The sequence below is a fragment of the Electrophorus electricus genome, chromosome 8 (assembly GCF_041902795.1).
Source record: "Electrophorus electricus isolate QZ-2024a chromosome 8, ASM4190279v1, whole genome shotgun sequence".
NCBI lineage: Eukaryota > Metazoa > Chordata > Actinopteri > Gymnotiformes > Gymnotidae > Electrophorus > Electrophorus electricus.
Window position 1 is genome coordinate 26317669 of NC_137504.1, and position 12970 is coordinate 26330638.

The 12970-nt window shown below is 41.5% G+C and overlaps 2 protein-coding genes across 2 annotated transcripts; both read right to left on the reverse strand.

Annotated features, from left to right (window-relative positions):
- Positions 1–198: 198 nt before the first annotated feature.
- LOC113587187 (vasotocin-neurophysin VT 1-like) lies at positions 199–1893 on the reverse strand. The gene is made up of 3 exons (XM_027025746.3): positions 1444–1893; positions 852–1056; positions 199–664 (listed from the first exon to the last, which is right to left on the reverse strand). The coding sequence occupies exons 1-3, from the start codon at positions 1564–1566 to the stop codon at positions 525–527; spliced, it is 468 nt and encodes a 155-aa protein (XP_026881547.2). The 5' UTR covers positions 1567–1893; the 3' UTR covers positions 199–524.
- Positions 1894–5330: 3437 nt separating this feature from the next.
- On the reverse strand, positions 5331–10353 carry prdm12a (PR domain containing 12a). The gene is made up of 5 exons (XM_027026076.3): positions 9958–10353; positions 7956–8146; positions 7693–7848; positions 7306–7420; positions 5331–6510 (listed from the first exon to the last, which is right to left on the reverse strand). Exons 1-5 carry the CDS (start codon positions 10181–10183, stop codon positions 6074–6076), a joined length of 1125 nt encoding a protein of 374 aa, XP_026881877.2. The 5' UTR covers positions 10184–10353; the 3' UTR covers positions 5331–6073.
- Positions 10354–12970: the final 2617 nt, after the last annotated feature.

A 12970-nucleotide genomic window follows, 5' to 3' on the forward strand; every position in this document is an offset into this window, starting at 1 on the left:
AAAACAGCCACCAGATTGATGAAATGTAAGTATTTCCTGCTCTTATGGCAGATCTGAAATTGTATAAAGTCATTTAATCATAAACAATGAAAGAAAGGTTCCCTGTACTTTACTTTGCAAAATGCTTTTTTTCCGTGTCTGATTTCTATTTAATTACACAAGCTGAAACGTGAGAAACCACAGGAGCATCACAAAAGCTATCAGTGCTAGAGTGTTTTTATTCGCAATACACTTTAATTGTATAATGCATATTTCAATACAAGGTTTTTAAGATGACAACATACTGCAACACCGGGTATTGTGGCATATAGTGAAAGTTAATACAGCTAGAACATTCTTCACCCATAAAGGCACAAAGTTTATGTACAAGAGATTTTGTGTTCAAATAGACCTCATATGTATCTTCGATATTGTTTAGCATGTCAGTGCCATCTTCGTTTGTCTAATCTGCGGACCTGTTAGCGTCTGTGTTCGAGTAAACTAGAACAAGGCACTATAAATTTTCCCTAGAAACTTGGAGGTGGTCAGTAAGGGCTCCGTGCCCTGTTGAAATTGAGCATGCGCAAAAGCAGTTCTCGTGATGGTCCCGTTAAGCCTCTGTTCTGCTCCTCATCATCTTCTCGTTTATTCTCTTCCATGCAGTCTGGGTCCAGCGTACAGCCATCTAAATATACACAATCATCTTTTCAGCGTGAAATGAAATTAACTTTTTAATCTCAAGTTCGATGATGAGAACTACTGGTGCGTAAAACCTGGATGTCATAGTACTACAAACGTAGGTTGGTATTGTACACATAAAGATAAATGCATGGGCTTTTTTTTATCACAAATGAGCAGGAGCATAATGTCACCTGCGTGGCAGCAAACACCTGGCGCGGCGCAACGACCTTCCTCGGCTCCGCACGCTTTTCCTCGAGACTCGCAAGGAGAAGGAAGATAGTCTTCCTCCACACAGCGCGCACTCGCCGGAGAACCCACGAGACAGCCTATGCCCTCTCCGCAGCAGATACTAGGGCCAAAGCACTGGCCTTTATCTGCGGGGCCACACGCTAAACACTGAAGACAGATCATCGGTATTTGCTTAACACACGTTTTTATAGGGTTGAAAGGTTGAACATAAATACAATCATTTGCAAAATGTACATATGACATATACCGGATGTTTAAACGCTTAATTAGCGCATAAGGTTATGCACAGGATAAGTTTTTGATCTTTTTCATCGTGAAAGTCTTTGCATTGTTTACATGGCTTGTCTTATACAATACACTTAATATCATAACCACGCTTTCCAAAGCCTCAATCACGAGAGAAGATTGATGCGCAATATGGCACCGATCTGTGTGAACTCCAGGCTAAAACTCCGCGAAAAGCGCCGCAAAACCCCAGTTTCAATTAGCACGCATAGATAGTGTAAAAGTTAAAGTGAAGTGCAAGTCGCCTACCTGCCTGGGGACGGCATCCGGGAACGAGCGCTTTCCGCCTCTCGGACAGTTCTGAATGTAGCACGCGGGAGAGAGCCCGAGTAACCCAAGCGCGCACAGCACGGACAGCGTGGACAAGGTCATTGCGCCTTTAGTGTTGCGGACTGCTGACGGCTAAACTCTCCCCGCGTCTCCGTCTTGTTCGTGTTCAGAGCTTCAGAGCTTGTGCTATTTATTCCAGTCATCATCGACAACGAATGGGATTTTTTTTTCTACGTCATCACCTCGTCCTGTTTAACTGGAGCGCGAACGCCAGCAATTAAAAAAAAATGAATGAGAACAGTTCGTCACGATAAAAGGGAATATAATTTCTCGCCACCTGTTGCCCCGTGTAATCATTATATACTCGTGTTTTGATAACTTTTACACTATTTTACTCACATTTTGATCTATTTTACATTTTTAGCAATTAAAAAAATTCCAAGGTCGACTGAGTGGCTGAAACCTGGCGAAAAGATATGCAGAAAAGCAAGTGGATATATAGCAATTGTGTTATTGTCACTAACACCGAACTGCAGCGCGGTCTGTGCCTAGCGGAACAGGGAAACGAGTTTCATTATTTATTCTATCGAACTCCAACCACACTGAATTTGGAAATAAAACAATGAGGCTAAAGTGAAGACTGCGGGCTTTCATGCGAGGTTTTTTTTGCATATTTTGACCGACAGGGGGCGCTGACGTTCACCATACCGAACATCTCTAGTAATAGTCTTCCACAGCCCTGTAACGCAGGATGTTAATAATAATAATAATAATAATAATAATAATAGGTTAAAAGCCTCTCTCATGCTCAAGGTCGATTTGGAACGACTAAGCTTAGAGGGACTTTATACCTTTTAACCTGAAAACACTTCATAGCTACTTTAGTACTATGTTTCAGGCTCTTCTCATGATCTGAGATACTGTATCTGGTAGTAAATGAACAGTTATGATGCTTCTGTTTGTCTGATCTGTTCAGCTAATTTTCTTTGTTCATTTACTACCATTGTTAAGCTCACCAGTGTATTGGGACTTTTTAAAAATCTACCAGACAGTTGCAACTGAGACGAAATGTTGTTCCAGCCACGCCCCAGACATTCATGCTGTTTCAGCAGTGAGGAGTCTAAAATGTGCAAAGGTACAATTGCATTAAAGTTAAAACATGCATGTGTGTGTGTGTGTGTGTGTGTGTGTGTGTGTGTGCACCTGTGTGGGAGTGGGGAGGAGGGGGTGTGAGTGTGTGGGGGGATGCGCATGCATGAGTGAGTGGAGGGGGGGTGCATGCTAAAATAATATGCAGAAACATCATAAATTATTCACACAAACGACAGCAAAGTCCATTCTAATTGATCTCAATATTCATGAATGGTGTCCAAATACCCAATAAATATGCATGGTAGTGATAGTTTGGGTCTTGTCAGGGGTTTCATTGGAAGGTTCACATTCATAATAAAATTAAAATTATTTGTGACCATTTTATCATTTCATTATGCATTTGACCTGACAACGTGACAATCAGACTGATGTTTAAAGCATGTTAATTAGGGACAGGTTGAATTAATCAAACCTCTGCCTGAATTATCACTACTTAGCATATACAGAATAGCACATTTACATTAAAAGATGATTGACAATCAGTGTCAGACCACAACAAGAAAGCACAAACAATTTGAGACAGCTAAAGGGCAAGACATGATGTGCCAGAAGTTGAATGGCTGTGTGTTTGTGTGTGTCCTTTCTTTTGCTAAAGGTATAAAAAAAAAAACAACAACAACAAAAAAGTTTCATGATTACAAATGACACACCAGTCAATAAATCAGCAGACAGACAGAACTTTTGATCCCATGGGGAGTTTGCTTATAAAAGAAGCCTGCTAAAAATACATTTCTTGTGTACAAGTGCTCGTCTGATATAAATCAATAAAAATATTTAACTATATAAATAGCATATGTGGTCTAAGTCATCAAATTAAAGCTGTGAATTAGCAATGAAACCTCAATTGAGCCAGGACACAGTATCTTAAAATACATACACTTCGAGCAAAGAGTTTCAAACCAACAAGAAAGATGTGAATGTATAAATTCAGCAGGAGATACAGACACAGCCAGACATACAGACACAGGCCGAGGGTCACTTTGTGTGGGGAATGTTTACAAAAAGAAAGAACATTTGTTCTTTACCTTCAATGACATCTCTGACTCACACACTGCTGTTGGGCTCTTTTTATTTCTGTTTCCACTTTTGAAAGAAAACATGTGCAGACACACACACTCACTCACTCACTCACTCATTCACTGCCACTCTCTCTCTCTCTCTCTCTTAACTAACATGGTAACTGAGAACTTTTTCATTTTGCCTTAATTCTTTTGCATATCTGATCTGAGCAAGAAAGATTTTCCTGCAGTCCGAAAAGCAAAAAGGGGCAAAGCTCATGGACACCAGGTGAAATCCAGCAAATGAACCCAACTCAAACCTCCCACTGAGAGAGAGAGAGGGAGAGAAATGCATGATAGATTGTTCACATTAGCAATGTTATATGCAAACTTGCAATATCTCATGTGGGTCAGGGTCACAAATGAGTCAGTGAGAATCTAAAGGGTTCCAGATTGTGAAACCATAGCATTCAAACACACATCCCAGAAAATCCAATCATAAGAAGTGGGTCGAGGCCTTGCCATAAAACCTTCGTTCCAGTCCTCCACAGCATTGTCAGAGACAAAGCTTCATCGGCACGCTCACGGAAACTTCCATCAGCCTTTTGCAAGGGGTCAACATGACCTGACCTTTAGGTTCTAAACAGATCACTAAATGTGTTGCAGCTCCAGTAAACAGGATAATAAAACACATTTTCCAGATGTGTACAAATTCCACCAGCCTCACAAAGCAAGATTATCTCCAAAGCTCAAGAATTATACCGAACACAACAGCCTTCATCTAAACAGCGCTACAAAAGCATTCTGATTTGTTTTTGTCATTTTCCTTTCATCTAATCTTGCAGTTATTACTGTTTAAGCTTTTAGCCTCTGGAATCAACAACGCAGAGGACAGAAACAAAATTATATTTGTCGGTTGCACATCACTCACTGCAGCCACTCTATTGTGAAGAGTGCATATGGTACATCGGAGGAGAATTAAGCTCATTCAATAGATAGATGGATAAAGCAAAATAAAAAGTAAGTAAAGGATCAGATTCGATACACTATGCAACAAGCCCCTTGGTGACTGATGCCAGTATTCGGACTTCGTGAATGTGCGTGTTAATGCTCAGAGTCGTGATGGAGTCAAAATGTGGATCGGATCATGGACCAGAGCGGTCCACGCGGACAGGGCTGGCAAACCCGCCACTGATAAATAGATAAGCCACTTTTATCAAACTATATTGTGGAGCGAGAAGTACGAGCAAACGTAATGGTCTTACACTAATGCATTTAGATAACGAGTTAGCTAATGACTTTTCTCGTCAACGGCTAAACGAACTTTAGTAATCTAAATTGATGGGGTTTTTTTTTTTTTTGAGGAAATATGACGATGAAAGGTGATTATGTTGGCTCACCTCGCAGCAAGTTTTAAGCTTCGGGTTCCCTCTAGTGTACAAGAAATGTATCTGCAGTGAAACTTGCCAGTCTGGCAAGTCAGCAGAAGACACCGCAATGTAATATATTAAAAGGCTCGAGTGCTTTTTTAAAAATAGGGATATTGGTTTAACAGTCCAAGCACCTTATGCATAAATTGGTTTGATAAAAGACAACATATGGATAATTTATGAAGCTCTTAGAAAATGATGAAATTCAAATTTTCCTAAAATTGCTAATAAATTAAATAGATGCAAAGCATGCCTGTAAAGTAGGCTCACTGACTTTTATTAACAATAAAGGAAATATACAAACATATATTTACAGCAGACACAGAGATAAAGTGATGTTATTATTTCATGTTATGTGGCATAATGAGGCTTCGGTCAGGTAATAAACTGTCAGTCTTTTAGTACATCGTGAATAGGACGTATTCTCATCAATTCACATGATCGACACTGATTTTATTATCTTAATATTTCTTTCAAACCTACCACATCCAAGTATGAACGTAAGTTTAATTTTGTTAACCGCTAATTATTTTTGTCATTATAATTTATATTTTCTAAAGAAAACCTGTTCACAGTGGACAGTAATCATTATAAGGCTAGAAATGACAGACAAATGCGTGAACGTGTATACTATCGTAATAATTCCTAGGCTCCATTTTAAGGCATCTAGTGACATTTTTGGAGTATGCAGTGCTTCGTGTTCAGTCCACAGTGATTGGAAGGTCATTGACTGTTTTTACTCCTTGTTTCTAGAAAACAGCCGAGACCCTTCACTGTGGTCGTCTCATTTTCTGCGACTCACGTCCTAGTAACAACGAAAAAGTCTAATGGAAATGAACATTCATTCATTTTATTATAACTTGATACATGTCGGATACTGGTCGTTAGTAGAACATACTGTCGGGTGGCTCTCCGGTCACCTCTCAGTTATTGAATGTATTGACTCATAACGCGTCACATTTGGTGAAGAATTAAAGTGCAACGTTGTTCGTGCGTCCAGCCCACTGTCTCTTGCACCACGTGCACTGTTCAGAGCACCATGGTGGCTATGTGATGGACCAGCGGCACCGGCTGGGACATGGAGGCCATCGCGGACATCTGCGGAGGGGGTGGCGAGGGCTGTCCAGCCTCGAGGACGGCGCCCGCCGGCCGGTGCCTGGCGCTCTTTTGGTGCGCGCGCAGTCCCGCCAGCTGCGAGTATGCGCTCTGGCACACGTGGCACTTGTAGGGACGTTCGCCGGTGTGCAGGCGCACGTGGTTGCGAAGCGTGGACGACTGACTGAAGCGGCGGTTACAGAAGCGGCAGACGAACGGCTTGTCCAGCGTGTGGATGCGCATGTGCGAGCGCAGGTTGCTGCGCGAGTTGAAACCGCGGTGGCAGATGACGCAGCGCATGCGGCTGCCCGCGCAGGAAGAAGACGAGGAAAGTGACGTTGAACCGCTGCTGTCACATGAATGGGCGTCATCTGTGAAGCGCAAGAGGCTTGGAGTCAGAAACGTTTGTCACTGTGCCCTGTGTCTAAAGAATGTAAAAAGTGGATGACGTGTTGAAATGAAACATTTATGGGCTATATTATTACATTTTATGCAATAATTTTAGGTACTGTTAGGTTAAATTATTGCATTGTTACATGGGTTACATTATGTTGAATGGATGTTATATCTGCGTGAATTACATTTGGGATGCATTTAGGCTTGGCTACACCGGAATATAAATACAATTGACCATTCTGTTGAATCTGTTAGGCGTGTTAGCTTGAACGGGGGTGAGGCTAGGACGCCAGACCTCAGTGTTGAGCCTTCTGGAGTGTCGTGGGCTCACTTCAACGAAACACCGGTGTCATGATGTTGTGGTTACTGGAATGAAGAGAGTATGCACGGCCCTATGTGTAGCTCTAATGGTTTTGCATAAGATTTTTTTACATCTTATCCTGTGTAAAAATACATTGATTTCTGAGTCGAGATTCCATTTAAGGGAGAGGGACCGGGAATCCAAACGTTATGCCTCCAAACACCAGTAGAGGGCCTGCTAATTCCAATATAAGAATGTACAATGTCAGCAAAAGCGCGGACTAATTATGTAATCAATGCTCTGAGGCTAATGACTGTTATCAGCTCAGTGCACGCAGAAGTGAGTATTTAGCACTCCCACATACACTCACAAACACACTTCAACAAACAAACGAAAACACACTCCTCACCATCTCTTCTCTCTCTCTCACATACATACACACACGCACACACTCTCTCATGAAACTTACCATTCCTGTTCTTTTTCTGATGCTCATCCTCAATGCCTGGAACACCAGGAATACCCAGGAAAGTGTTGTGGGAATTCCCATACCAAACAAGCAACTCATGTTCAGGAGGAATGGTCTAAACAAAAACAGGAGTTACAAACTATAATTAGTGGACTAAAATAATGCAAAATAATGTCTCGTGTCCGGTTCCTTCGTCTCAAAGATAGAACCAAGCATTCAGCATAAGGCTGATAATGATTGCTGATTTGAAATTAGTGTAAATGACACTGCGTAAAGCAAAGGTAGAAATGTATTTTTGCCAAGTATAGCGGGCCTAGCCACAGAGGACAAAGACGTAAGACCCAAACCTCCCTAGCCTTGTAGAAGATAAAGACGTAAGACCCAAACCTCCATGGCCTTGTAGAAGATGCTGCCACCGATCTGCACCACTTCCAGGTTCTGCTCCTGCTCGTTGCGCGCGCATTTGATGTAGGTCATCCAGCTACGGTGGTCTTCCTGACTCGCGTCAATAAAGCAGCGCACGGTGCCGTCCTCGTTGAACACCTGCGAGGACGCGCAAATCCGGGTTACTGTCACAATAGAGTGTCGGGCGTCTGCCTTTTTGACGTGAAATCAGTGTATTCGTGAACGCGCTTTATGAGGTGATGCACCTCCCACATAAGGTTGTTGTTCTTCAGCAGGTCTACGTTCTCGGGTGAGATCACCCGGCCGGTGAACGGGCCCATCTCGGTACTGGCTTTAATCCACGTTTTGGAAAAAATCCCCAGTCCCTCCCCGGGAATGGAGCTCTGCGCGATGATGACCTCACTGGGCAAGACCAAACTAGACAACTTCTGGACCTCTGAAAAGACAAAGACCATGGTGACCGGGCCGTAAACATATATTATTATATTATATAATATTATGTTATATTATATTACAGCATTAACATATATTTAGTGGTGATATGATAGCCTAGATCGATTATTAAGCTTGCACAATTTAATATACAACATTGTTTCATGTCATTTTACTTCACCGACATTGGCGTATAGGTTACATTTTAGTACAAATTGCGGCAATAAAGACAAAAGGAGTGGATAAAAACAGTTTTTTACATTCATATAATTTTGTTTGACATTCATATTATTCTAATCCTAATTAGAAACAATATAATAAAATGTTTTACAGACATTTAAAATTCATTGTTCTCATTATAATTTTAGTCACGAAATACTACATGCAGGTATTTACCCATGGTTAATTCAATTAAACGGATAAAATGCCGCTAAATATGGGGAGGGAAATTCTTCAGAAAACGAGCTCAGATTCGTTCAAGAGCTTAAAGAATGACACTTGCCTTTCTTTAATGTAACAGCCAAAGAATTTTTATTCGTGACGACGAAAAGACTGGCTGAAAGAGGTTAAATGGTCCTCTATTACTCGAGCTCCAACAATTTGTTATGCTTCCTGACGATATTCATTACTTTCAACTGGAAAGGAACGGCTAATTCCAAATTCATTATCCTTTTAAGAACTTTGTAGCAATAAATTTGCTCTGAATGAAACGAGAGCTTGTTTAAAGGACCCAGGAATTCCACAAACAAAAAAAAAGATGGAAAGGCGATTAGATGGCTGACATGGTGTGAATGGCAGTAGAATTAGCCTTCACGGTGCATTATTGGAGTAACAGCGATCTTTTCAGAAGAGAGAAAAAGAAAAGCCCAAGAGCCCAATAGCTGTCAAAAGAGGAAAAGAGACTGTCCAGAGATTGATGAATGCGAGATAAAACCCGGGACATCTCAAAGAAAAGGAACTTTTCTCTCGCCTCGGTTTAACTGGAAGCTTTCTCAGGTCAAGCACAAAGTTAACCAAATGAATTTAATACCCTTCTTCTTTAGTCACCAACAGTTACACGCCTAACAAGTCTCTAAATGCAGGGTCTGGGAGCACCAAACGGGTTAAGGCGCTAAATGGTTGCAAAGAATGGAAACAAAATGGGGAAAACCGGGAGAACAGTAATGGGAAAGTCACCGGGACCTTGGGAAGAAATTTAGAACAGTGGGTGAGAGTAAATTCTCTCTTTCTCTGTTCATTACCTCTGACAGCGGGGCCCGTAGTAGGTGAGACTTCGCGGAGCTTTACTTTGCGCGCAGAATAACTAAAGCGCAGAGCTATTTTATGCCCTTTAGCGAGACACTGCAGTTGAGCGGGTAATGCGCTGTGTTGACCCCAGGCAGAGGTAATCCCGTGGATATTACCATTTTTCGTTGTTTTGTCTTGTTCAATTATTTTATTGAGCAATAAAATAATAATGTGCCGTTGGAAGATACTTCAAACAGGCAAAAAACACACCAAAACAAAAGGCATCGTCTATTAATCAATTTATCTTGAAGTCTGTTGAATAATTTGTATATTTATGGATAAACAATTAATGCAGATATTTCAATTGTATAGAAATATCTGTGTACATACGAAACAAAACACTGTCATCAGAACTATCTGTAACGCTTTGAATGTTTTATATAAACTTTTACATTTTTGCGTGGTTGCGTTGAAACTGAACTCGAAACCGAGAAATCGCTAGTACTTTAGGCTACATCTTTAAGTGCACTTATGGTAAAACTGCATGAAAGAACACAGCTGAAATAGCGATACAGAATGCCAGCTTACCTCCAGCGAAAGACTGAGCCAGGACCTCAGCGGTAAACGCGGTTTTCGGACTGACACTGCTGTGGATGTGCTTGTCTTCCGACGAATGGTCGCCGAGCGCGTTTCTCCATCTTCCATACAGAAAACTGTGCAGAATATCTGATGTGATGATTTCACACAAGGAGTGACTTTGAGACTTGAATCTCGATTTCATCATCAGCGCTTCTGCGGGTAACACAGATCCCATGACGGTGGGTTCGCGTCTGCGGAGCGACAGCGCTCGAAGGACTGTGAAGACCGGTCAGCGGCGTGGGATGTCAGAAAAAAAGGTATTCCTTCTCACAGGACGCCCAGATCGAAAATGTTCCGTTCTCAAACCAGGGTGCACTTATATGTCGCGGGTCTGACCCTTTTCTAATTAGTTATTAATGGCACTCCCGTCCCTCTATAGACTTGCTCCCTTTGAAAGAAAAAGTCTTTATGTTGGGGCCACCCCCACTTGAAGCGCGCAATCCAAAGATGTGCGCGCGCGCGCGCGCGCGCGTGTGTGTGTGTGTGTGTGTTCAGAGAGTGAGTGAGAGACAGAGACAGAGTGAGAGAGAGAGGGAGTAATTATCCATGAAGTACCCGTGGTCTCACAGACATATCCAGAGAGGAACTTGCCACCTGTATATGACACCTTTTTGTTTACAAGTTGAACTTGTTTCGCTAAATGTGGCACACATATTCTAAAGGGAGATAAAAACTGCTCTTTGATATATTTTTTTTAAGAACAGTCATTTATGTTAATGAAATAAAAAGTCCAGAATCTATTTCCTTAGTCGTTCATGTGAGGCTTTTTTATTGTATTTTTTACATATAAGCTCCTCTTAAGCTGCTCTGGACATTTGAGAGGCTGTGTTGGTTTCCAGAAACGTGACAAACTTGCGGGATCGGCACATTACGGAGCTGCTCGTTCTACTTTATAACACAAATATACTGACATACAACGACATAATACAACGACCGATTCGCACCTCAGGTACAGGCGGGAAGATTCTTTCGGGCACTTCGTTATCTTCTGTGATGTTATAACTTTAAGACGTCCTGAGAGCCTCTTGCACGTGTTTCCTCATGAATTTAGCACTGGGCGTACAGGGTAATTGTTTCGTGTTTGCAGTTATATCGATAGCCTAAAGAGAGCAGTGTGCTGTATGGCATTGTTCTCGTCGGTTCGCCGCAAAGCTGCTGTGACGAACGCTATGATGTGCGCCTTCTCTGTCCTCTCGAGGTAAGGGGATTAATATTCATAGAGGCTCATGTGAGGCACTCACATTGTGTAACTGTTCAGCTGTATATGCGTTCAGATTTTCTTCGCAGATGCGATTCTCTCTGTTCCCCTGTTTTAAATGGGACTTTCCCCACTTCGCTCTAGCGGGAAGAATGTCGTTATTTTATCCCGACCCTGCCACAAATTCGCGTGAACGAAAAGTGGCTTAAATCAATCGTGCATTGTGTTTTTGAAGACTGTTTGACATCCATGTGCCCTTGCATGTGAATAATGAGAGGACGATCCGAACGTTGACAAGTTAGTGTCCGAAGCTATTTCTCCATAGATAAAACACGATCCTAGATTTCCCTTTAGTTGGAATCTACGTGTTGACTAATACACTTTAAGGTGAGTATAAAATACGCCAAAGATGGTTATGTTCAACATGTATTCAACATTTAAGCGGAGTTTTTACCTCTACGCGTACACTTTAAAATAATCCAACCTGTTCAAATTGTCTGATACAATATGTTTTTATATTAATGGACAAGTTGTCTTCGTAGTCAGCAACAAGAGTTTGTTGCTGTTTGTCCACGCAGCGTTAATGTATGATGGAAAGCCATATAAGCAATTGTATTTAACTGGCGAGCAACAAGCGAATCCTTTCCTATTAGCACTCAGTGTACAATTGGTACAACTAAAAAACTGATCGACAATTAACTGCAAATAAAACATTAATCTAAAAAGAAAAAAAAACAAAAAACAATGAACCCAGTAATAATTAACGAAATTAGTGTATAATCTTCACTGACATTTATATAGGCGTGCGTGTGTGTGAAAGAGAGAGAGAGAGAGATTTTGCAATAGTTACCATATAGACTGTATAATTTTGCAAGTGGCCAGTCATTACCATTTTGTGTCTAGGAGCAGAGATGGAGCACCATCCTTTGGGAGAGCATTTTTTTGCCATTAAAAAGAGATTAAGGTGTGTCACAGCGTGGAAGATGCGGCAATGGACCGGCTTATCTGTGGGTTAGGTAAGAGAGGCTCCAACGTCTCCCACCAAGAGCTCGCAAAGACGGGATAGAACACCTGCTTATCGCAACGGGAGACCAGTTAGAGAAAAGGAACTACACTTCAAACGTTTTAAAATTCTAATAGAACAAAATTATAGAAATATATTTTATCTTGCATCGTTTATAGTACGTTATAGAATCTGTAATCTCCATTTTTGTGGGGATATTTTGCTTAGTGATGTGACTAAAGTTTAAGCAGAAAACGCAGGAACTTATATACGAGGTACCCGATATCTTCCTTGGCTCTGTAAGGTGGTCCTTTCATCCACTCCTTAAACGTGATTAAAACAAATGAGGCACGCGGAATTCTCCGTGGATTTATTTCACAGGCGTGCGCACACCTCGCGCAGGGGCGTAACATTAAAAGAGAGGAGGACGAAAATCAAGGCCTGAATTTGGGAACAGCTGCAGATGGCCGACGGGGGACAGAGACGGGGGCAGCAAGGGTTGCTTCCCTGGCAGAGAAGCCCCCTGTTGCGTGTAAATATTTTCAATGACAATGCCCAGAGACGTCAGAAAATTACACACCCTGCGTTGCAGAGTCTACAGGGACGTTTCAAACGAAGTGGGCAGTGCTCGACAACATTAAACCAGCAGTGGTTAAAAAAAAAAAAAAAAAAAAAAAAAAAAGTCAAAACAAGAGAAAGATCAGTTATGCATTTGCATAAAAGTATACGAAACTGATGCGATACATTTAAAAGACACCTAA

What these genes read in the sequence shown, in the direction of transcription:
- LOC113587187 (XM_027025746.3), bottom strand. Translation starts at nt 1,566, where the DNA reads ATGACCTTGTCCACGCTGTCCGTGCTGTGCGCGCTTGGGTTACTCGGG. An exon ending in CGGATGCCGTCCCCAGGCAG is followed by an intron (nt 1,057 to 1,443) that starts GTAGGCGACTTG and finishes ATCTGTCTTCAG; the next exon opens with TGTTTAGCGTGTGGCCCCGC. An exon ending in AGGTGTTTGCTGCCACGCAG is followed by an intron (nt 665 to 851) that starts GTGACATTATGC and finishes GTGTATATTTAG; the next exon opens with ATGGCTGTACGCTGGACCCA.
- prdm12a (XM_027026076.3), bottom strand. Translation starts at nt 10,183, where the DNA reads ATGGGATCTGTGTTACCCGCAGAAGCGCTGATGATGAAATCGAGATTC. An exon ending in GGCTCAGTCTTTCGCTGGAG is followed by an intron (nt 8,147 to 9,957) that starts GTAAGCTGGCAT and finishes TTGTCTTTTCAG; the next exon opens with AGGTCCAGAAGTTGTCTAGT. An exon ending in ACAACAACCTTATGTGGGAG is followed by an intron (nt 7,849 to 7,955) that starts GTGCATCACCTC and finishes GCGTCCTCGCAG; the next exon opens with GTGTTCAACGAGGACGGCAC.